The sequence below is a fragment of the Salvelinus sp. IW2-2015 genome, linkage group LG33 (genome assembly GCF_002910315.2).
Source record: "Salvelinus sp. IW2-2015 linkage group LG33, ASM291031v2, whole genome shotgun sequence".
Classification (NCBI taxonomy): domain Eukaryota; kingdom Metazoa; phylum Chordata; class Actinopteri; order Salmoniformes; family Salmonidae; genus Salvelinus; species Salvelinus sp. IW2-2015.
The window spans coordinates 1,009,119-1,035,246 of NC_036872.1; the positions used below are offsets into that span (position 1 = coordinate 1,009,119).

At 41.8% G+C, this 26,128-nt stretch overlaps 1 protein-coding gene across 1 annotated transcript; it reads left to right on the forward strand.

Annotated features, from left to right (window-relative positions):
- The first annotated feature begins 10,434 nt into the window (after nt 1–10,434).
- LOC111957662 (cysteine dioxygenase type 1) lies at nt 10,435–17,700 on the forward strand. Its single transcript, XM_023978573.2, has 5 exons — nt 10,435–10,657; nt 12,361–12,438; nt 13,046–13,200; nt 15,207–15,376; nt 16,912–17,700. Exons 1-5 carry the CDS (start codon nt 10,488–10,490, stop codon nt 16,939–16,941), a joined length of 603 nt encoding a protein of 200 aa, XP_023834341.1. The 5' UTR covers nt 10,435–10,487; the 3' UTR covers nt 16,942–17,700.
- Nucleotides 17,701–26,128: the final 8,428 nt, after the last annotated feature.

A 26,128-nucleotide genomic window follows, 5' to 3' on the forward strand; every position in this document is an offset into this window, starting at 1 on the left:
AAACATTCCGAACAATTCCAAATCTCCAAACTTTCACAGATGTAACCATTCCCAGTTTGTCCTTAATTAACCAAGCTTGACACAACGTATGGGTTAGCCAAAAAGCAAGAATTCACTCTTTCCAAAAATGTCACTCCTACCAGTCCAAACTGCCAACTGACTCTATTTCAAGATCCTCAAGAGAGCAAATAGACTTATAGGTAAGTTTACTTGGTTTGTATCCAGGAGACCAAGGTATGTACTCAGGAGACGAAGGTCTGAACTTAGCGCCATTCTTGCGCCCTCACGTCATAGCACTTCTTCTTAGCCAATCAGAAGAACACAATCTTTTTGCTTACACCTAACATACGGGTATCTTGAGGGGCCATCGAGAATTGTGCAGGATTTGAGGCAAGGGGTTGATTTTGGATAAAAGGGGCCATGCAGAAGGTTTTTTTCATAAACTGAAACATGCTTGAGTAGTTTTTGGGAGAATGGAAGTACAGTATAAAGAAAAATGTATGGAGGGTCTTGCCATCTCTGGCAGACTGCAGACCATTTTATGTGGTTTCCTCTTAGGGATGACTTTTATTATATTAACAAAATAAGATATTTGAAGAATGATTCATGGACATGAACAAGTGGAGTTGCAGCCATGGTCCACGTCATAGGCCTGTCCATGTCATAGGCCTGAAAATAACGTCATAGATAGCTATATCATATGATGTGGATAGCTGATACGTAAAAAAATATATATATCGAGGTGTAAAATCTGTCAGGTGTCCAATAAACTTTGTTGTACAATAGGAAAAACTCCAGGCTAAAGCCTACAGCTACAATAACATTTTTATTTTTTAAATGGGCCTATCCATGTCATGTCACCATTTCCTATTTGGTCCAGTCTTTTCATTTAGTAAAGTCGTGAAATAGCTGTGTGGGAGAATGGCATCCCCATTACTCCCATTTACCTGATTTAAATTGGAAAGAGCAATCTTCTGGTTAGGCCTACACCCATACTTCCCACAAGGGCCATCGTTTTCATTTTTGGACATAATGTTTTACCTAGGTTAAGCCACTAGGTGGAGCAAGAACCCAATTGATTTAGATTAATAAGCAAACAAATATACACAGTGTACAAAACATTAAGGACACCTGTGCTTTCATGACATAGACTGACTGACCAGATGAATCCAGGTGAAAGCTATGATCCCTTATTGATGTCACTTGTAGAATCCACTTCAATCAATGTAGATGAAGGGGAGGAGACAGGTTAAAGAAGGATTCTTAAGTCTTGAGACAAGTCAGACATGGATTGTGTATGTGTGCCATTCAGAGGGTGAATGGGCAAGACAAAAGATTTAGGTGCCTTTGAACGAGGTATAGTAATAGGTGCCAGGCGCACCGGTTTGAGTGTCTTAAGACCTGCAACGCCGCTGGGTTTTTAACACTCCTGTGTGTATCAAGAATGCTCCACCACCCAAAGGACATCCATGCAACTTATCACAACTGTGGGAAGCATTTGAGTCAACATGGGCCAGCATCCCTGTGGAACACTTTCGACACTTAGGGATACCTAGTCAGTTGCGCAACTGAATGCATTCAACCAAATTGTGTCGTCCGCATTTAACCCAACTCTGAATCAGAGATGTACATCCACGTCACCCGCGCCCGGGAAGCAGTTGTTGTTAGGGCTTAACTGTCTTGCTCGAGCAGAACGTGAGATTTTTCCATCTTTCCGGCTCGGGGATTTGAAGCAAAGTGTCTTAACTGGGCGTTGGGCCACCACGAGCTGCCAGAACAGCTTCAATGCGCCTTGGAATAGATTTTACAAGTGTCTGGAACTCTATTGGAGGGATTCTACACTATTCTCCCGTGATAAATTCCATCATTCGGTGTTTTGATGGTGGTGGAAAACGCTGTCTCAGGTGTCGTTCCAGAATGAGTCTCCCATAAATGTTCAATTGGGTTGATATGGTGACTGAGACAGACAAACACAAACACACACACACACACACCTGCACACTTTAAATCCCTTTTTCTCCTTTGAGACCCCTCTTTCAAAGTCACAGATCTTTTCTAGCAATGGTAGCCTAAATAATGGGCAACTGGGCATTTTTATACATGACCCTAAGCATGATGGGATGTTAATTGCTTAATTAACTGAAGAACCAGACCTGTGTGGACGCACCTGCTTTCAGTATACTTTATATCCCTAATTTACTAAAATGTTTCCTTGATTTTGTCAGTTACCTGTATGTCCAAAGTGTCATGATGCCTGGCCACAACTGTTCATCATGAAATTCAATCTTAATATTGCCAATATTTCTTACAAAAGTGAAAACTATTGGACAAAATGATTAGTTCCGTATATTTTGACTATGTCCTTCTGACCTACATATGTATATATCTATATGCCTATACTGTACACAGTCCATTTCTTCCCAGTTCATTTCCAGTAGCTGGGAACAAATGTTAAACTTTACACAGTGACTTCAATTTAGTCACCGTGTAGTTTGGGGAGGATCCATGGAAGGTGTGCAGAAAGTATAGCAGTGGGTGAAAAAGGATATACAATGGTAATATTAACTAAAGACAAATGTTGACAATAAGCTAAACTACATGACCAAAAGTATGTGGACACCTGCTCGTCAAACATCTCATTCCAAAACAATGGGCATTAATATGGAGTTGGTCCCCTTTGCTGCTATTACAGCCTCCACTCTTCTGGGAAGGCTTTCCACTAAATGTTGGAACATGGGGACTTAATTCCATTCAGCCACAAGAGCCCACTGATGTTGGGCAATTAGGCCTGGCTCACAGTCGGTGTTCCAATTCATCCCAAAGTTGTTTGATGGGGTTGAAGTCAGGGCTCTGTGCAGGCCAGTCAAGTTCTTTCACACCAATCTCTACAAACTATTTCTGTATGGACCTCGCTTTGTGCATGGGGGCATTGTCAAGCTGAAACAGGAAAGGGCCTTCACCAAACTGTTGCCACAAATTTGGAAGCACAGAATCGTCTAGAATGTCATGGTATGCTGTAGTGTTAAGAATATCTCTTCACTGAAACAAAGTGGCCTAGCCTGAACCATGAAAAACAGCTCCAGATCATTATTCCTCCTCCACCAAACTTTACAGTTGGCGCTATGCATTCTGGCAGGTAGCGTTCTCCTGGCATCCACCAAACTCAGATTCGTCCATCGGACTGCCAGATGGTGACACGTGATTCATCAGTCCCGAGAACTCATTTCCACTGCTCCAGAGTCCAATGTAGGCGAGCTTTACACCACTCCAGCCGATGCTTGGCATTGTGATCTTAGGCTTGTGTGCGGCTGCTCGACCATGGAAACCCATTTCATGAAGCTCCCGACAAACAGTTCTTGTGCTGACATTTCTTCTAGAGGCAGTTTGGAACTCGATAGTGTGTGTTGCTACGGCGGTCCTGTTTTGTGAGCTTGTGTGGCCTACCACTTCGCGGCTGAGCTGTTGTTGGTCCTAGACGTTTCCACTGAACAATAACAGCACTCTAGCAGGGCAGAAATTTTACGAACTGACTTGTTGGAAAGGTGGCATCCTATGATGGTGCCACATTGAAAGTCACTGAGCTCTTCAGTGAGGCCATTCAACTAACTTGATTTCATATACCTGTCAGCAACAGGTGTGGCTGAAATGTCCAAACACTAATTTGAACGGGTGTCCACATACTTTTGTATACACAGTGAAAACCAAATTATATCCTTCAACCATCATAATGCCTGAGCCTATAAAATGTCTCAGGTTAAACCCTTTCTCTGGCAATGACTGGCATTGAACCCAGATCATCGTGTGCTGCAAATGTTGCAAGACGCTGAGCTAAGCATTGGCAATAGATCAGGGAACTGACCCAAGTCTTCAAGTCTCAGACCTGTTACTCATCGCATGGTTCAATTCCAGTCACCAACCCTCACGTCTCACTTCACCCCCCTTTGACCTCCTCGCCCTCTCCACACCGACCCCAGCAGCTGGTAAACTCAATCAATCCTTATCCCAGTCTGCTGTTCCCATATGCTTCAAGAGGGCCACCATTGTTCCTGTTCCAAAGAAAGCTAAGGTAATTGAGCTAAATGACTACCGCCCAGTAGCACTCACTTCCGTCATCATGAAGTGCTTTGAGAGACTAGCCAAGGACCATATCACCTCCACCCTACCTGACACCCTAGACCCACTCCAATTTGCTTACCGACCCAATAGGTCCACAGACGACGCAACCACACTGCACACTGCCCTAACCCATATGGACAAGAGGAATACCTATGCTGAGATGCTGTTCATCGACTACAGCTCAGCATTTAACACCATAGTACCCTCCAAACTCGTCATCAAGCTCGAGACCCTGGGTCTCGACCCCGCCCTGTGCAACTGGGTAGTGGACTTCCTGACGGGCCGCCCCCAGGTGGTGAGGGTAGGTAACAACATCTCCACCCCGCTGATCCTCAACACTGGGGCCCCACAAGGGTGCGTTCTGAGCCCTCTCCTGTACTCCCTGTTCACCCACGACTGCGTGGCCATGCACGCCTCCAACTCAATCATCAAGTTTGCGGACGACACTACAGTGGTAGGCTTGATTACCAACAACGACGAGACGGCCTACAGGGAGGAGGTGAGGGCCCTCGGAGTGTGTGTCAGGAAAATAACCTCACACTCAACGTCAACAAAACAAAGGAGATGATGTGGACTTCAGGAAACAGCAGAGGTAGCACCCCCCTATCCACATCGACGGACAGTAGTGGAGAGGGTAGTAAGTTTTAAGTTCCTCGGCGTACACATCACGGACAAACTGAATTGGTCCACCAACACAGACAGCGTTGTGAAGAAGGCGCAGCAGTGCCTCTTCAACCTCAGGAGGCTGAAGAAATTCGGCTTGTCACCAAAAGCACTCACAAACTTCTACAGACGCACAATCGAGAGCATCCTGTCGGGCTGTATCACCGCCTGGTACGGCAACTGCTCCGCCACAACCGTAAGGCTCTCCAGAGGGTAGTGAGGTCTGCACAACGCACACTGGGGGCAAACTACCTGCCCTCCAGGACACCTACACCACCCGATGTCACAGGAAGGCCATAAAGATCATCAAGGACAACAACCACCGGAGCCACTGCCTGTTCACCCCGCTATCATCCAGAAGGCGAGGTCAGTACAGGTGCATCAAAGCAGGGACCGAGAGACTGAAAAACAGCTTCTATCTCAAGGCCATCAGACTGTTAAACAGCCACCACTAACATCGAGTGGCTGCTGCCAACATACTGACTCAACTCCAGCTCACTTTAATAATGGAAATTGATCAAAAATGTATCACTAGCCACTTTAAAACAATGCCACTTAATATAATGTTTACATACCCTACATTACTCATCTCATATGTATATTACCTGCTACTCTATACCATCTACTGCATCTTGCCTATGCCGTTCTGTACCATCACTCATTCATATCTTTATGTACATATTCTTTATCCCTTTACACTTGTGTGTGTATAAGGTAGTAGTTGTGGAATTGTTAGGTTAGATTACTCGTTGGTTATTACTGCATTGTCGGAACTAGAAGCACAAGCATTTCGCTACACTCGCATTAACATCTGCTAACCATGTGTATGTGACAAATACAATTTGATTTGACTGAATCTGCAGTGGTGGAAAAAGTACTAAATTGTCAAACTTGAGTAAAAGTAAATATATCTTCATGGAAAATGACTCAAGTGAAAGTCACCCAGTAAAACATTCCTTGAGTAAAAGTATTTAGTTTTAAATATACTTAAGTATCGAAAGTAAATAAAATTGCTGAAATATAATTAAGTATTAAAAGTATAAATAATTTCAAATGTCTCATATTAAGCAACATTTTCATTTTTTTTTTTTTTTTACAGATAGCCAGGGGCACACGCCAACACTGAGACATAATTTACAAGCATGTGTGTTTAGGGAGTCCACCAGATCAGAGGCAGTATGGAGGACCAGGGATGTTTTCTTGATAAGTGAGAGAATTGGACCATTTTCCTGTCCTGCTAAGCATTCAAAATGTATTTTTAGGTGTCAGGGAAAAAGTATATTATTTTCTTTTGGAATGTAGTGACGTAAAATTTGTAAAAAAATATATATAAATAGTAAAGATCAAATTTTATTTGTCACATGTCTAGAATACAACAGGGAAGCTTTACCGTGAAATGCTTACTTACAAGCCCTTAACCAACAATGCAGTTTAAGAAAATAGAGTTAAGAAAATATTTACTAAATAAACTAAAGTAAACATAAAAAAATAAAAGTGACACAAGAAAATAATAATAATAAGACTGTATATACAGCAGGTACCGTACCGAGTCAATGTGTGGGGGTACAGGTTAGTCGATGTAATTTGTACATGTAGGTAGGGATAAAGTGATAATGGATAGATAATAAACAGCAAGTAGCAGCAGTGTAAAAACAAAGGGGGCGGGGTCAATGCAAAGAGTCCGAGTGGCCATTTAATTGTTCTGCAGTCTTCTGCCTTGGGGGTAAAAGATGTTAAGGAGCTTTTTGGACCTAGACTTGGCACTCCGGTACAGCTTGCCATGTGACAGCAGAGAGAACAGTCTATCACTTGGGTGACTGGAGTCTTTGACAATTTTTGGGGACTTCCTCTGACACCGCCTATTATATAGGTCCTGGATGGCAGGAAGCTTGGCCCCAGTGATGTACTGGGCTGTACGCACTACCCTCTGTAGCGCCTTATGGTCGGATGCCGAGCAGTTGCCATACCAGGCGGTGATGCAACCGGTCAGGATGCTCTCGATGGTACAGCTGTATAACCTTTTGAGGATCTGGGGACCCATGCCAAATCTTTTCAAATCTCCTGAGGGGGAAAAGGCGTTGTGCCCTCTTCACGGCTTTCTTGGTGTGTTTGGACTATGATGGTTTGTTGGTGATGTGGACACCAAGGAACTTAACTCTCAACCCTCTACACTACAGCCCCTTCGATGTGAATGGGGGTATGTTCGCCCCTTCTTTTCCTGTAGTCCACGATCAGCTCCTTTGTTTTGCTCACATTGAGGTAGCGGTTGTTATCCTGGCAACACACTGCCAGGTCTCTGACCTCCTCCCTATAGGCTGTCTCATTGTTGTCGGCCTACCACCGTTGTGTCGTCAGCAAACTTAATGATGTTGTTGGAGTCGTGCTTGGCCACTCAGTCATTGGCGAACAGGGAATACAGGAGGGGACTAAGCACGCACCCCTGAGGGGCCCCGTGTTGAGGATCAGCATGGCAGATGTGTTTTTGCCTAGCCTTACCACCTGGGGGGCGGACCGCCAGGAAGTCCAGGATCCAGTTGCAGAGGGAGYTGTTTAGTCCCAGGGTCCTTAGCTTAGTGATGAGCTTCGTGGGCACTATGGTGTTGAACACTGAGCTGCAGTCAATGAACAGCATTCTCACATAGGTGTTCCTTTTGTCCAGGTGGGAAAGGGCAGTGTGGAGTGCTATTGAGATTGCGTCATCTGTGGATCTGTTGGGGTGGTATGTGAATTGGAGTGGGTCTAGGTTTTCCGGAATGATGGTGTTGATGTGAGCCATGATCAGCCTTTCAAAGCACTTCATGGCTACCGACGTGAGTGCTATGGAGCAGTAGACATTTAGGCAGGTTCTTTACTTTCGGGGGCACAGACTAATATATTCTGCTTGAAACATGTAGGGATTACAGACTCTGTCAGGGAGAGGATGAAAAATGTCAGTGAAGACACTTGCCAGTTGGTCCATGCATGCTCTGAGTACACGTCCTGGTAATCCGTCTGGCTCCACGGCCTTGTGAATGTTGACCTCTTTAAAGATCTTGCTCTCATCGGCTACGGAGAGCATGATCACACAGTCGTTCTGAACAGCTGGTGCTCTCATGTATGCTTTAGTGTTGCTTGCCTCGAAGCAAGCGTTAACGGCATTTAGCCCATCTGGTAGAGCTCGCGTCTGGGTGTCCTTTTGTAGTCCGTAATAGTTTCCAAGCCCTGCCACGTCCGACGAGCGTCAGAGCTGGTGTAGTTGGATTAATTCTTAGTCCTGTATTGCCGCTTTGCCTGTTTGATGGTTCGTCTGAGGGCATAGCAGAATTTCTTATAAGCGTCCGGATTAATGTACCGCTGCTTGAAAGCGGCAGCTCTAGCCTTTAGCTCGGTGCGGATGTTGCCTGTAATCCATGGCTTCTGGTTAGTATATGTACGTACAGTCGCTGTGGGGACGATGTCATTGATGAAGCCGGTGACTGAGGTGGTATTTAAAACAATTATAAAGTCAGTTAAGAACATATTATTTTTTACAATGATGGCCTAGGAACAGTTGGTTAACTGCCTTGTTCAGAACTACAGATTTTTACCTTATCAGCTCGGGGAATCGATCTAACAACCTTTCGGTTACTGACCCAACGCTCTAACCACTAGGCTACCTGCCACCCCTGTACACCTGTATACTCCTCAATGGAATTGGATGAATCCCGGAACATATTCCAGTCTGTGCTAGCAAAACAGTCCTGTAGCGTAGCATCCACGTCATCTGACCACTTCCGTATTGAACGAGTCACTCGTACTTCCTGCATTAGTTTTTGCTTGTAAGCAGGATTGAGGAGAATAGAATTATGGTTAGATTTTCCAAATGGAGGGCGAGGGAGAGCTTTGTATGCGTCTCTGTGTATAGAGTAAAGGTGGTGTAGAGTCTTTTTTCCTCTGGTTGCATATGTGACGGATTTAAGTTTGCCTGCATTAAAGTCCCCGGCCAATAGGATTGCCACTTCTGGATGAGCATTTTCTTGTTTGCTTATGGACATCTCGTTGAGTGCGGTCTTAGTGCCAGTGTTGGTTTGTGGTGGTAAATAGACGGCTATAAAAAGTATAGATGATAAACTCTCTTGGTAGATACTGTGGTCTACAGCTTATCATGAGGTACTCTACCTCAGGGGAGCAATACCTTGAGACTACCTTAATCGCGCACCTGCCGTTATTGACAAATAGACACACACCCCCGCCCCTCATCTTACCAGACGTGGCTGTTCTGTCCTACCGATGGACGGAAAACCCAGCCAACTGTATATTATCCGTGTCGTCGTTCAGCCACGACTCGGTGAAACATAAGATATTACAGTTTTAATGTCCCATTGTTAAGATAGTCTCGAACGGAGCTTATCCAGTTTATTCTCCCAAGATTGCACGTTGGCTTATAGAATGATAGGAAGAGGCAGGTTACACACTCGCCGACAAATTCTCACAAGGCACCTTGCTCTCCGCCCCCTGTATTTCCTTATTTTCTTCATGCGAATGACAGGGATTTTGTCCTTCTCTGGAAGCAACATTAAATCCTTTGCGGCCAATGCATTAAAGAAAAAATCTTTGTTCAGTTCGAGGTAAATAATTGCTGTTTTGATATCCAGGAGCTCTTTTCGGTCATAAGAGACGATAGCATCAACATGATGTACAAAATATGTTACAAACAATGAGAAACATACAAAATAGCACAATTGGTTAGGAGCCTGTAAAACGGCAGCCATCTGCTCTGGCACCATTCTATATACCCCCAAAAAATATTTAAGTAGTACTTCAAAGTATTTTTACTTAAGTAATTTACACCACTGTGAATCTGTGACATGGTACCGATGTGATCAAGTGGTTTGTAACTTTGCTCCACGAGATTGTGTTAGCCCACTGAGCTAAAGCCTTTACTCGGGGCGCAAACACATCTTTTCAGATCTGAGGCATGGTTACTCTTCAGTGTAGTTCACTGCCCAACCGCCATTACACTTAAATTACTGGATGTGAGCTCCAAATTGGTAGTTTGCACAGATGTATGAAAAGCTTAGGTGGTGTTATGATCTGATAGACTTTAAATAGGCCTATTCTCCTTATTTAACCAACAATGATAACAAAATATTATCTTGATTTTTCTTAATGCTGTTATTAGCATAAAATAATAACTAATAGTTATTATTACAAATCAATGTCACTGTCTGAAACAGAGAAATATAATTGTTTTAAATTGAACTCTTGATTTAAATTCTCACAAGTGATATCATGTTTTGTTATTAGGCTACTAAAACTCTGATCTCTCTCTCTTTCTCTCTGACTCGTTGACTCAATTCCTAAGACCTGCCTCATTAAGAGGGCAAGGGGGCTATTGAAGAAGTCAAAGCCAAATAAAAGAATGATGAAAAGAAAGAAGATTTTGTTAACAGCTGCGGCCAAGGCAAGGATTGGTCCAAGTTGTTGATGTGGTGGTAAATAATTAATAATATTTTAACACCAAGAACTTAAGTGTATCTGGTAAATAAAATACCTGCTATTATTTACAATGGTAATGTTGATTTTAAATATTGATGTTATTCCCATAAAGGTTTTTCATATTTGAACTAATATGTTCACCCTTTTTCATAATGGTACAGTCCAAAAACAGTAGGCGACGCTATAAAGACTAGGCGATGCTCAAAAGTTAGTTAGAAAGCAGGCTTGCCGGGAAAAATACTCACTGAACCATGGAGCAAACCGAAGTGATGAAACCAGAAACTCTTGATGATCTGATCAAAGTTTTGCATAAAATCTTTGAAAGTGACAATATCAATGTGGAGGAGGTGCAAAATATAATGGAAGCATATGACAGCAATCCACAGGAATGGATGAAATTTGCAAAATTCGACCAGTTCAGGTAAAAAATAAACGAATAAATAGGCCTATGTTTATTATTTGGAAAAGTATTATTATGGCTCCTGTATTGTTGAGATTGAGCAGGCCTGTTTAATTTAAAAGATATCCTATGGCCTGATGATAAACGTACAATTTTTTAATTTTTTAAAAATCTGTACACAAATCACTAATTAGGCTGTATGCAGTTATCACCTTATCGTGAAATCCTGCAACTAATAGTATGACAATGAATTGCAAAAACGCCAGTCATTAACTTGAAATTGGTGGGGTGCTGGTGCAAACTTTAACTTCAAAGATGTAGCACAAGTGATCAGCAGGCAAAGGCCCTAAACATATTCAACGCATGACAAAGGCTTCTTCTCAAGGGATTTAACGGCAATTTTATTGACATTTTATTGAACCTTTATTTAACTTAATGTGATGTCTCATAATATATGTGCAATGATTGATTTGTGTTATATATTATATTGTTAATATAGCCTACATGTTGCATTTTATCTGCAAAACTCATTTGAATAGGCTACTAAAAAAGCATAATTATATTAAACTTTTGCCATGTAAAAAGGTGTAAGCAATAGATTTAATATTTGTCAATTATAGCCTAGCATGCATGCTCTCACTTTAAAACGTTCAAAAAGTTACATTCGAAGATGTTTACAACAGAATGAGACTTTCAAAATGAGTTTCATTGTGTGCTTCAACAAAAGAAAACGCTCTATCCACAGTTTTCCCGGCTTGCACCATAAACTGGGGGTTGTTTTGGTTCTTGTGGGGGTAAATCGAGGGTGGGAACCCGTCCGCCAATCAGAATTTAGAGACAGATTCCTTTTGCGTTTGCGGTATGGTCACACAATCGGGGTTGCAGCTGCTACAAAAACACGATTTTCAATGCGCTCAAAAACGTGACTAGTGTGCCCATTGACTTTCGTGCAAAACGAGGGAACAACATGTCTGTGATGGCTCGAATTACTTTATAGACGTAATGCACGTGCTGCCTACAGCACATACGCTATTAAATATAATTTATGATTAGAAACATGAACTGGGCCATATGCGGTTCTATATCATCTGATATTAATACTCCTTTTCAGTACTCCTAATAAATGTATATAGGTCAATCACTTAAGAATTTGAGAGTAGCATTTGTCGGTCTTTGGACAGAATTGTGGAAATTAGTCGATAAAACAGTGTGGAGCTAAAACATAGTTTTTAAGTTTTCTGAATGCGTCACACCACTGAGAACAAAATACATTGCAATCCATCTGTTCAAACCCCTATTCCTCTGGTCTTACTCTTGCACTAACTGTAACTGTAATGACTGTAGACTCAAGATAGTTATGCCAAGATAGTTATGCCCCAACTGACTGTGCAAACTAATGAGCTTTGCATTCAATAATGTGAATGTCACTGCTTGGCATTAGTATTTGTGCCAGATGTTTTGCATGTACAGTATTGGGGTAATCAGAAATCAGTTTGTGGCTATACCATACGATTCAGTTTCCTAAATGTCAGTGAACAAAGGCAGTGGATGTCCTACCTTTGTTCTAGTCAAAATCATGAGTTGACACACACCCCCAAAATGTTGGAGTGGTAGTCATTTAAAAGACAGTCGCACACCCTATATATGCTCCCAATCATTTAATGGGTAAGCCCTACCTTTGCTCTAACCCACACTTCTGTTTGTGTTATATGTTTGTGTTCCAGGTACACAAGGAACCTGGTGGATGAAGGGAATGGAAAGTTCAACCTCATGATACTCTGTTGGGGAGAGGGTCACGGCAGGTAAGACATTTTTTAGAAAACAATGATGCAAGTTATTCGATCTGAGGCCATGAAATCCCTCTCCTTCAGAATTAATGTGGTAATTAAGGTGCTATGTCTATACCAGTGTATATATTGGCAGTGTCATAAATATTGACAGAACCAGTGTAATTACAATATATGACTTGTCAGATAGAACATCAGTATAGTTCTAGTGAAATGAAGAAACAGGCTCCAGGTAGAAAGTGTGTGGAGATAACAAAGTCCAATGTTCTTGTGGAAGTCAACGTTATGCAAGTTTCATAAAGATAAATACATTTTGGTAACCATATAATAAATTGCCCTTTTGAAACTTAACAGATATGAACAATTGGTCACGTTGCTTGAGGCACAGAGAAAGGAACACTATATCAGATTGTAGCTAATATAGTTTGAGGAGTCAAGTTATACTTTTTTGTCAGTAGATGTGTAATATCCAACACAAAAGGCAGAGAATTTCTCTTTAAACAGGACTTGTATTTTAGAACTAATGGTGGTGTACATGCATGTAACCACATGTTTGATTGCTGAGCCCCACATAACACTGTTCTGGCACATTCTAAGACTGTCTGTTTTCCACCACGTGCAGCAGTATCCATGACCACACAGACTCCCACTGTTTCATGAAGTTGCTGCAAGGCCAGCTGAAGGAGACGCTTTTTGAATGGCCCGATAAAAAAACATGCAACATGGTTCAGAAATCTCAGAGAATCCTGCAAACAAACCAGTGTGCCTACATCAATGGTAAGACAGTTTAGTATTTCTTCAACATTGTGTGTCAGACAACACGAGGAGGCATTTGTTCATATGATTTACATACATAATATCATCACGGTCTGATAAATGTCGTAATGCAATTTCTCATATTCTTTTTTTAAAATATTTTTTTGTTTATTGAACGCAGCAAACTTCCCTCAATGTACTCTGAACATTTCATGACTCTAGGACCAAGAACATGAATAAAAATAGCTTCTAAAGTTTCATAATTGTATGTTTGTAAATAGGAAAATATGGTAACGTTTCATCAGACAGCGACGATATGCATGTATATCTTTATAAACATTCACTTACTGAATATCTTCACTTTCATTTATTTGATCCTGAAATCTGGTTGTATATGTTAAAAAAGGATGGTACCTATTATACAAATGCTTAATGTATACTCTGGGACTCTATGTGCTTTGTTTGGTCAATGTGCTGTGCTTGGTGTGAAATTACCATAAGCGGAACTCACAGCTATGTGGTACATGAATGTAGAGATCGACCGATTATGATTTTTCAACACCGATACCAATACCATATATTTGAGGACTAAAAAAGGCCGATACCGATGTAATCGACCAATTTTTATGTATATATATATTTGTAATAATGACAATTACGACAATACTGAATGAACAATGAACATTTTTATTTTAACTTGATAAAATACATAAATAACATCTATTTCGTCTCAAATAAAAAAATGAAACATGATGAATTTGGTTTAAATAATGCAAAAACACAGTGTTGAAGAAAGTAAAAGTGAAATATGTGGCATGTAAAAAAAGCTAACGTTTAAGTTCCTTGCTCAGAACATATGAAAGCTGGTGGTTCAATATTCCCAGTTAAGAAGTTTTAGGTTGTAGTTATTATAGGAATTATGACGCGTCGACTATTTCTCTCTATACCATTTGTATTTCATATACCTTTGACTATTGGAGGTTCTAATAGGCACTTTAGTATTGCCAGCCTTATCTCAGGAGTTGATAGGCTTGAAGTCATAAACAGCGCTAAATCAAGCATTGCTAAGAGCTGCTGGCAAACGCAGTAAAGTTTGAATGAATGCTTATGATCCTGCTGCTGCCTACCACCGCTCAGACAGACTGCTATATCAAATCATAGACTTAATTATAATATAATAAACACAGAAATACGAGCTTTTGGTCATTAATATGGTCAAATCTGGAAACTAATTTAAAAAACAAAACGTTTATTCTTTCAGTGAAATATGGAACCATTCCGTATTTTATCGAGCGCGTGGCAACCCTAAGTCTAAATATTGCTGTTACATTGCACAACCTTCAATGTTATGTCATAATTATGTAAAATTCTGGCAAATTAGTTTGCAACGTGCCAAGCGGCCCAAACTGTTGCATATACCCTGACTCTGCATGCAATGATTGCAAGAGAAGTGACACAGTTTGCCTAGTTAATATTGCCTGCTAACATGAATTCATTTGAACTAAATATGCAGGTTTAAAAAAATATACTTCTGCGTATTGATTTTAATAAAGGCATTGATGTTTATGGTTAGGTACATTCGTGCAACGATTGTGCTTTTTTCACGAATGCGCTTTTGTTAAATCATCACCGGTTTGCCAAAGTAGGCTGTGATTCGATGATAAATTAACAGGCACCGCATTGATTGTATGCAATGCAGGACAAGCTAGTAATATTATCAACCATATGTAGTTAACTAGTGATTATGTGGAGATTGATTGTTTTTTATAAGATAAGTTTAATGCTAGCTAGCAACTTACCTTGGCTCCTTGCTGCACTCTCGTAACAGGTGGTCAGCCTGCCACGCAGTTTCCTCATGGAAAGCAATGTAATCGGCCATAATCGTCATCCAAAAATGCCGATTACCGATTGTTATGAAAACTTGAAATCGGCCCTAATTAATCGGCCATGCCGATTTAATCGGTCGACCTCTACGTGAATGTTTCACATTCTGGTTCTTATAAATGTGTGATGTTTACCTGTTTTAGATTCCTTTGGGCTGCACAGAGTAGAGAACGCCAGTCATACAGAATGTTCGGCCAGTTTGCACCTGTACAGTCCTCCCTTCAAGACCTGCCAGACCTTTGACCAGCGGACTGGACACAAGAACACTGTCAAGATGACGTTCTGGAGCAAATTTGGAGAGAGGACTCCATTTGTAAGACTTCTTTCAGAAATTGACCAAACACAGAACCATAGATGTATAGCTTATCATAGCCATATCATTACCTGTTCTTCTGACTGCAAAATTGGCTTATCTAGGGTGTTAACACTTAATATTATCTCCAATCACTGAGGTAAAGTTGTACAACTTTCTTTTACCTAAGCGGATAAGTGCATCACCCAAGCCACAGGAGAGTGATGCAATTTGTGAACGTGATTGACCAAACACAGAACCATAGATGTATAGCTTATCATAGCCATATCATTACCTGTTCTTCTGACTGCAAAATTGGCTTATCTAGGGTGTTAACACTTAATATTATCTCCAATCACTGAGGTAAAGTTGTACAACTTTCTTTTACCTAAGCGGATAAGTGCATCACCCAAGCCACAGGAGAGTGATGCAATTTGTGAACGTATTGGTGAAAGGTGCCATAAACTTGTTTATATTATTCAAGTGGCTTGCTGTTGAAAGTCTACAGAGTACCGTCAGGCATTATTTCATTCGATTGTCCCATAACTTTATTGAAACAATGGGACACCTGTTGTTGTAGCATGAATGACGCATGGATCTCTTTGAAAAAAAGTCCTGAAAATGGCTGGCAGCTTATCTTAGGTAGTTAAGATGGAATTACAAAAACAACATTTTTTGAAAGCTGTAAACTTGATGGTGTGTGGACCTTCATTAACTAACAGCATTGTTGTAAAAAGTTTTGTTCAACTTGACTGAGTGTTGTAAAAGTACATTTTTGGTGACTATAGGACAATGAGATGATATGTGTTTTGGTATCTAAACATCATGACAACACCTGGTTTGTGAGCGCCTCACACTATTCTGTAAAGATTACCTATTCCGTTGCCTGCAGACACATCCGTACTGTTAAGGCTACATTTACTTTTCCTTCCAAATGTTTACAGATGTTTAATTACACAGGAAGTCTAAGTCGTTTCCGCCCAGTAAAATAACAGTACAATCAACAATTCCGTGACACTCCCCTAGTATTTTAAAATACATTTACTGCATTTTCTATGAGTTTAAGTTTATATTTCAAAGTTAGTTTAAGAATTTCAGGATTCTGTTTCCACAGGCCGCCAGATGTGTAACAGAAAGACCGTATTCTACACGGTAATAGCTTTTAATCTATAGAGCAGGTTGGAGTCTGCTTTTAATGTTCAGGCTAGCTGTGTGCTGTTACGCTAGAACAGAACCAGACTAGTTCTGCTTGGGGTTTGCCAACAGCGGAGAGCTTATCTAAAATCCACAAATTGCACAAGTTTACCTTGACCAAACCACTGTCTGGCCTGCACTATTACAACATTGCTTGCATATAGGATAAGATAAGAGTATGGGCACACAATGATCTACTACCACTTACCTTACCACATCTCCCCTCAATGAATTGAGAAAATAAATGCTTATTCAGGTTTCAAATATTGGTTTAGTGCTGGATTCCTCTCATATTTCTCCTTTGATGCATATCATGATGCTTCGGGCTATTGTCTAACTTACTGCTCATTTGTCTTTTACAGGAAACCACAGTCTCACAAGAAAATAACTAAGAAGCTGAAGACATTTGCGTTTGGAATGACAATGTTGTAAATTCAGTCAACATGACACTGCAAAGAAGCAAAATGCGGACCTACAACTAAACAACCGTTTATATTGGAGCGGACAGTTCAAAAGGACATGTAGGTAGTTAGAATGGCTTTATCACTGGCCAGTGTGAGCTTGGCAAAAACTGATGAGCACAGGATGAATGCATGAATAGGCTTAGCCATGGATTGAATCTGCTCTTTGTTTGGTAGGCCTGAGGAGACCCCTTCCCAATAACAGCATTCCTATGTGTCTATGACCTCTAACCACACTTTTGGACTGTTACGGCAGACGGTTGAAGTGTATAATGTATGAGTGGAAATAGGTTGTCTATTCAATCACACAAAGTGATGATCTAAAAGCATTCTGTGATCAACAGTTTTACACTCAATGGAGCACTTTTATTACAGTATAGATTTTTACACAAAATGATCTTAACACTTGTCAAAATAGTGATGTAACATGAAATAGTTTGTAAAGTCAAATTAGAGCATTTGGCAAAGGTAAAGCTTTATAAATGTATTGGAAAATACGATGCCTGTAATTTATATTTGCCGTGTTCAGTTTTTGGGGATGAGAAGGGGTGTTAATTGGTATTAGCTATTTCAGTGTCATTCTTGAATGTGTTTCATAGGTTGAAAACCAATGTATTAGGAGACCAGTCAAGGAGAGTCTGGACTTTAGGGGCAGGGTTGTATTATAATAAAGACAATGTTCTCACTTTTTCTCAGGATTTTGCCTGTTTTAATTGTAGATGTATTTATATAGTTTACAACATAGTGCCACAATAGCATTGTCAGTTAAAGAGATTCTACAGTACTTTTGTATACTTTTTAGCCAATAGTTCTGAAAGTAGCGCTCATGAGCCAAAAGTGGTCCCCGGAAATTGTGTTCTACGTCACATGTGCACCACATCATTGCTCTCGCTCTGCTGTGTGTGCAACTTGTTAGCTGTCACTCAAATGGCGAGGGGCTGAAGCTCATTGGCAATAACTCGAATTGCTTGGGGGCTGGCCCATGGGGAAGATTTTGGGATTTCGTAGCTAATTGAGGTCAGACAGTAATTCTGCTCATAGATTATGCATGTATGAACTAAACATTGACACATCCAGCCCAAATCTGGAGGCTTAAATAATTACGCAACATGACTTTAAAATGCATATAAGATATTGTGAATGATAAGCCTTGCTTTGACTGTTGACCATTAAACATTACATGTCTTGAGAAGTTGTTGTGTGTTTATTTTATCAATCTGTACTCTCCAACAAACAAAATGTTTTTGACATTACTGATATAAAACCCACTTTATATATATTGATATAAGTTCTCACTTAACAAATGTTTGCATGTACAGTACATTTGTTCTTGACACAATCTTTTATGAACGTGTTAAAATCTGAATTTGTCCCAGTATTGAATGTGGTAAAGTCTTGTCCTGGTATATGCTACACTGGTTAAAAGTGATGATAAGAGTCCAGTTTTAATGCGGTGAATTAATAAGGCAATTGTAACTGAGATAGGAGGACCACTTTAAATGTATCGTAGTTTGTGTTCATTGTGTGCCTAATGACATTTGAATGAAACTTGAGAAAATGACTTGATAATGGAAGTATAGTTCCTCTACCAACATTATCCTAATGCCAGTGATTCAGCTAACACGCATGTCCTCAAGCATAGCAATACATCAACTCATTGATGGTGAAATGGACTGCACACACAACATATTTTACCTAATGTTTTTCACAGGGTAATATTTGGTGTGTGTAGGAAAATGCGTGCGTGTATCAAACTGTTTTATAATCTCAGCATGATACATTAATCATCGACTAACAATGGATTAATAGCAGTTTAAGGATATCAAATCAAATGTTGTTCCTTCTACTGTGCCAGTGACTGTAACAATCTTGCTAGCTTGGAAAAATCAGATGGGCGGGGTTTTGGTCTAGCACCAAAGTACATCAAGTACACAAGCAACAGCTAAAATTAGTGGAGTTAACTTCATGGCTATGGTGTCAGAATGAGTATAAATGTGTAATATAGGTTTCAATGAGTTTGAGTTCATTATATTTCATAACCATAGTCTGTTCCTTTCCTAACGTAACCTTGCCTATGACCACAAACATAAAAGAGTTTCAAGCTGTGCCAGAGCACTGTGGTTTTACAGCCCCGTCAGTAATGTAGCTACGGGTCAGACAAATGCCAAAATTTGCCACGTTGCTCATTTAACTCCTCATGGTTCAGAGGAGGCTCATTAGTATCCTATCAATAACTAAGAATTTCTAACAGACAGTGAGAATGAGTTGTGTAAAACTAAGGATGTGTCCAGTAGAAACTTTGTGACCAGACTTTGTGACCATAATGCGACCAGACCTGAACACATACGGAGTTTGTCACAGATAAAAATGGTTACTGCATTGTGGTGGACTAAAGCCAAAGTTGCATAACCTTCTGGAGAGTACAGCATGAATTGTGCCAGTGTGCACCTTTTATTGGAGGGGATATGAACCTACCACACATATTAATGGCACCTATTCCTAGGAACCTTGAGCTTAATCTGAAATCTGATACTTGTACTGGAAACTCAAATTAAACTTGATGAACACATGAGTTTGAAAACTGAGTAAGCAAAAATTGACGCAGTCATTTTCTAAGTGGTATAACCATAGACAAATAAATAAGCTATTAATATGAGGAAAGATACATATAAATGGCATGGATGGTGGTGACTATCTTATAGGTACTTTGAAAACTAAAGTGAAATGTTCACTTATGTGATCAGGTATTTAGTGCAAGAAACTGACTACCCACTGGACATAATAGTTGGAAATCATTTTGACTGCTGATCATTTTGTTCAGGAAAAACATTCATGTAAAATGCCCTCTCATTCACACCACTGACAAAACATTTCTAAATGAAGCTCATGCATGGATGCAGGTCAATACAAATAGTCCCTTTGCAAGATTCTTACAAATAAGAATGAAAAATGTAATCACAAACTTGAATGGTTTTCGCTGTTGCACCAAAAATAAATCAGCAGCACAAGCATGCAGAACTCAGTAGATTATGAAAATATATTTCACAAAATATTTGACCTTAATGAAATGTTTCCTCTTCATAGGACATCTACTGTGCACATTGTTCTCAGTGGACCACAGTATCATATCTTTAGACCAGTTGTGACAGTCCATAAAACATAATTGCCATGTTTATTTTCCAAACCATTCCTCTGTTCTGCTCTGACAATTTATTCTTATTGACTGGGAAAGCACACAGCAAAGTCTGCATTCTGTCCACAAATGAAAACGCAGTGTTCTATGATTTATAACCTAGAGAATTGTTAATACCACTCCTGCCAATTCAGAAAACAGACAGGGAATCAATTTTATGAAATAAAGATCAACTAGGCCATCATTCTAAATTATGATTGCTTCTCAATTATAATTTCACTGTTTTCTGATCATTGTAATTTCATAATTTCCAAATAATTTATATATATTTTTACATCAGCACTTTACTGGTAAAAATATGCTACAACTTCCCGGAAACATAGAGCAACATAAAGTTAATCTTTGCCCGAAACTTCATACAGGAACATGCGGTCTTTACCCAAAATCTTTACTGGCAAAACGATATGCCAATTTCCCAAAAACCTCTGATGACCAAAGTCTATGAGTGGAGTGGGGTGAGTGTGCATTGCATAACCACCAGTATTAGTCTCTGTCTCTAGAGATCTGTATCCTCCAGCAGCTCAGGTGGGTCAGATCAAGCAGCAGGCTTCACTGGTGACCGTAGGTTCAGGAAGGAACAAGATTCATCAAGGCAGACAAGTGTCCCCAAAAAGGCTGATATTCTGTATGGAATTGTGCAGTTGAGTTACCCAATAATACAAACATGCTTGTGAAATAGGCCCTTTTATATGCCATTAAATATGCGCCAGTGCTGTGAAAAGAAGCACAGTGTAGTGGCATGAAGTCAAACACATTTAACTGGTCACTAGAGAAACATGTTGAGAAACTTTTTTCTTGGCCAGTCTTCCTTAAGGAGAATACAGAGAATCGAAAACGTGTCTACTCCAAAAGAACACTTTGTTCAAGGTCTGGCAATCCACTTGCTGAAACAACTCCATTGCCTTATGTCACTCTGCATAACTGAAAGGAAGCCTTGGTAAACATTAGCACATCTCAAAAACACAGTACACAGATGCACAGTGCTTGCCAGGTGATCAATGGGAGCATGGCATTCATCCTACTATTTAAGTGAGAATGGGGATATATTGGAGTGAACAAACTTAAGCGATAAGGCAATAAAAATGTCCAAAAACATATTTGTTTAAAGAGGTCATTGTGGATACAAATACATCAGTCCAGGACACAATGTGTTCTCTTTCCAATGATTGCTCCATCCTTTCAACTCCCCTTTACTTCATTATGTCACCAGCTACGTTTCCACTAACTTGTCCAGTTTGGACACACCTACGCATTCAAACTACGAAACAACAAATATGGAATCATGCCGTAACCAGAAAAGGGTTAAACAAATCAAAATCTATTTTAGATTTTGGATTCTTCAAAGTAGCCACCTTTTGCCTTGATGACAGCTTTGCACACTCTTGGCATTCTTAACCAGCTTCATGAGTTATTCACCTGGAATGCTTTTCCAACCGTCTTGAAGGAGTTCCCACATATGCTGAGCAATTGTTGGCTGCTTTCCTTCACTCTGCGGTCCAACTCATCCCAAACCATCTCAATTGGGTTGAGGTCGGGTGATTGTGGAGGCCAGGTCATCTGATGCAGCAGTCCATCACTCTCCTTCTTGGTCAAATAGCCCTTACACAGCCTGGAGGTGTGCTTTGGGTCATTGTTCTGTTGAAAAACAAATGATAGTCCCACTGTAAGTGGTGCGTGTTGGTGGCAGGGAAGTCAGGCACAGAAGAACGAACTTGGTATAAACGGAGTTGTTTAATAAATGCTGATAAAACTCCAAAAACCAAAATGTACAAAATAACAAAAGTGGGTACAAAACCCATCGCACACCAACACAATACATGCACATCACATACAAGCAAACAATCTCCAACAAGGACATGAGGGGAAACAGAGGGTTAAATAGACCACATGTAATTGATGGGATTGGAACCAGGTGTGAAGGAAGACAAGACAAAACCAATGGAAAATGAAAAATGGATCAGTGATGGCTAGAAGATCGGTGACGTCGACCGCCGAACACCACCCGAACAAGGAGAGGGACCGACTTCGGTAGAAGTCGTGACAGTACCCCCTCCCTTAAGCGCTGCTCCAGCACGCGTCGGCACCGACCTCGCGGATGACCCGGAGGGCGAGGCGCAACGCGATCTGGGTGGAGACGGTGGAAATCTCGCAGCATAGAAGGATCCATCACATCCTCCACCGGAACCCAGCATCTCGCCTCCGGACCATACCCCTCCCAGTCCACGAGGTACTGAAGGCCCCTCGCCCGACGTCTCGAATCCAGTATGGAACGAACGGAGTACGCCGGGCGAGGGGCCTTCAGTACCTCGTGGACTGGGAGGGGTATGGTCCGGAGGAGAGATGCTGGGTTCCGGTGGAGGACGTGTTGGATCCTTCCATGCTGCGAGATTTCCACCGTCTCCATCTGGATCGCCCTGCGCCTCGCCCTCTGGGTTGTCCCAGAGGTCGGTGCTGATGCACTGCTGGAGCCACGCGTCGGGGGTACTTTCACGACTTCCGCCGAAGTCGGTCCCTCTCCTTGTTCGGGCGGTGTTTTGGCGGTCAACGTCACCGACCTTCTAGCCATCACTGATACATTTTTCATTTTCCATTGGTTTTGTCTTGTCTTCCTTCACACCTGGTTCCAATCCCATCAATCATGTTGTGTATTTAACCCTCTGTTTCCCCTCGTGTCCTTGTCGGAGATTGTTTGATTGTATGTTTGTGTATTATGTGTTGGTGAGCGACGGGTTTTGTACCCACTTTTTATTATTTTATCATTTTGGTTTTGGAGTTTTGTGAAGCACTGATAAACAACTCCGTTTATACATTTACATTACATTTACATTTAAGTCATTTAGCAGACGCTCTTATCCAAGGCGACTTACAAATTGGTGCATTCACCTTATGATATCCAGTGGAACAACCACTTTACAATAGTGCATCTAACTCTTTTAAGGGGGGGGGGTTAGAAGATTACTTTATCCTATCCTAGGTATTCCTTAAAGAGGTGGGGTTCAGGTGTCTCCGGAAGGTGGTGATTGACTCCGCTGACCTGGCGTCGTGAGGGAGTTTGTTCCACCATTGGGGTGCCAGAGCAGCGAACAGTTTTGACTGGGCTGAGCGGGAACTGTACTTCCTCAGAGGTAGGGAGGCGAGCAGGCCAGAGGTGGATGAACGTAGTGCCCTTGTTTGGGTGTAGAGGCCTGATCAGAGCCTGAAGGTACGGAGGTGCCGTTCCCCTCACAGCTCCGTAGGCAAGCACCATGGTCTTGTAGCGGATGCGAGCTTCAACTGGAAGCCAGTGGAGAGAGCGAGGAGCGGGGGTGACGTGAGAGAACTTGGGAAAGTTGAACACCAGACGGGCTGCGGCGTTCTGGATGAGTTGTAGGGTTTAATGGCACAGGCAGGGAGCCCAGCCAACAGCGAGTTGCAGTAATCCAGACGGGAGATGACAAGTGCCTGGATTAGGACCTGCGGCCCTTCCTGCGTGAGGCAGGGTCGTACTCTGCGAATGTTGTAGAGCATGAACCTACAGGAACGGGTCACCGCCTTGATGTTAGTTGAGAACGACAGGGTGTTGTCCAGGATCACGCCAAGGTTCTTAGCACTCTGGGAGGAGGACACAATGGAGTTGTCAACCGTGATGGCGAGATCATGGAACGGCAGTCCTTCCCCGGGAGGAAGAGCAGCTCCGTCTTGCCGAGGTTCAGCTTGAGGTGGTGATCCGTCATCCACACTGATATGTCTGCCAGACATGCAGAGATGCGATTCACCACCTGGTTATCAGAGGGGGAAAGGAGAAGATTAATTGTGTGTCGTCTGCATAGCAATGATAGGAGAGACCATGTGAGGATATGACAGAGCCAAGTGACTTGGTGTATAGCGAGAATAGGAGAGGGCCTAGAACAGAGCCCTGGGGGACACCAGTGGTGAGAGCACGTGGTGCGGAGACAGATTCTCGCCACGCCACCTGGTAGGAGCGACCTGTCAGGTAGGACGCAATCCAAGCGTGGGCCGCGCCGGAGATGCCCAGCTCGGAGAGGGTGGAGAGGAGGATCTGATGGTTTCACAGTATCAAAGGCAGCCGATAGGTCTAGAAGGATGAGAGCAGAGGAGAGAGAGTTAGCTTTAGCAGTGCGGAGCGCCTCCGTGACACAGAGAAGAGCAGTCTCAGTTGAATGACTAGTCTTGAAACCTGACTGATTTGGATCAAGAAGGTCATTCTGAGAGAGATAGCAGGAGAGCTGGCCAAGGACGGCACGTTCAAGAGTTTGGAGAGAAAAGAAAGAAGGGATACTGGTCTGTAGTTGTTGACATCGGAGGGATCGAGTGTAGGTTTTTTCAGAAGGGGTGCAACTCTCGCTCTCTTGAAGACGGAAGGGACGTAGCCAGCGGTCAAGGATGAGTTGATGAGCGAGGTGAGGTAAGGGAGAAGGTCTCCGGAAATGGTCTGGAGAAGAGAGGAGGGGATAGGGTCAAGCGGGCAGGTTGTTGGGCGGCCGGCCGTCACAAGACGCGAGATTTCATCTGGAAAAGAGAGGGGAGAAAGAGGTCAAAGCACAGGGTAGGGCAGTGTGAGCAGAACCAGCGGTGTCGTTTGTCTTAGCAAACGAGGATCGGATGTCGTCGACCTTCTTTTCAAAATGGTTGACGAAGTCATCAGCAGAGAGGGAGGAGGGTGGAGGAGGGGGAGGAGGATTCAGGAGGGAGGAGAAGGTGGCAAAGAGCTTCCTAGGGTTAGAGGCAGATGCTTGGAATTTAGAGTGGTAGAAATTGGCTTTAGCAGCAGAGACAGAAGAGGAGAATGTAGAGAGTTTATACCAAGTTTGATTCTCCTGCGCCTGACTTCCCTGCCACCAACACGCACCCATTACACCAAATAGTGCTATCTTCTGTATTCCACCCCTACCTTGTCACCACACAACTGATTGGCTCAAACGCATTAAGAAGGACATAAATTCCACAAATTAACTTTGAACAAGGCACACCTGTTAATTGAAATGCATTCCAGGTGACTACCTCATGAAGCTGGTTGAGAGAATCCCAAGAGTGTGCAATGCTATCATCAAGGCAAAGTGTGGCTACTTCGATGCATCTCAAATATAAAATATATTTTGAGTTGTTTAACACTTTTTTGCTTACTACATGATTCCATATGTGTTATTTCATAGTTTTGAGGTCTTCACTATTATTCTACAATGTATAAAATAGTCAAAATAAAGAAAAACCGTTGAATGAGTAGGTGTGTCCAAACCTTTGACTGGTACTGTATATAAATGCATTTAAATCAGTCAAGGATATTTGTATTGTCGTGGTAATTATTCTAATCAAAGGAGATACTTTTAGATTTCTTCAAAACAATCAAACTTTAATTACTGCAGTTATGGAGTTGGTCGGTAACCACCCTGGAGGTGATCACTGAGGACTCAGAAGAGCAGAACTGAGTTACAGCTCAGCTCAAGACATATCCTTCTGAACACATGACAAACACCAGATGTGTGGAATGGGTCAAAAGGTTAGGATTTGCATGAAATAAATTAATAATTCACAGCAGTATCTGCTGTGAAGACTGTTCTCATTTTAAGGAAACCAGGGTTTGGCCCCCAAAACGAGGTTCCTCTCAACCCGAGCCATCTCTTCCTGGTACCTTCCATTACACAAACACCAATTCAGTCTGTGAACTGCAGGCTCAGTCAGACCGGAGCCATCTGCCTCACATGAATGGAATGTGGCTTGTTAGGTTTATCACCTAAGGCTACTGTCAGCGTTAACACATGAGAGTTATAAGAACCCTACGCTACGAAAACGTCACTTCCAGTCGTAGCTGTTTCGAAGTGCCGCTTTTTTAGGGAATCGCGTATCGCCACGGTCCGTGCCATGATGAAACTTGTACTCCTGTCGATCTGAATTAATTGGATGGTGAAGCTTGCATCCAGCCAACCA

Excerpts from the sequence above, each read along its gene's own strand:
- LOC111957662 (XM_023978573.2), top strand. The coding sequence starts at position 10,488 with ATGGAGCAAACCGAAGTGATGAAACCAGAAACTCTTGATGATCTGATC. Across the intron at positions 13,201-15,206 it reads CCAGTGTGCCTACATCAATG|ATTCCTTTGGGCTGCACAGA; the intron begins GTAAGACAGTTT and ends TACCTGTTTTAG. Across the intron at positions 15,377-16,911 it reads TTGGAGAGAGGACTCCATTT|GAAACCACAGTCTCACAAGA; the intron begins GTAAGACTTCTT and ends TGTCTTTTACAG.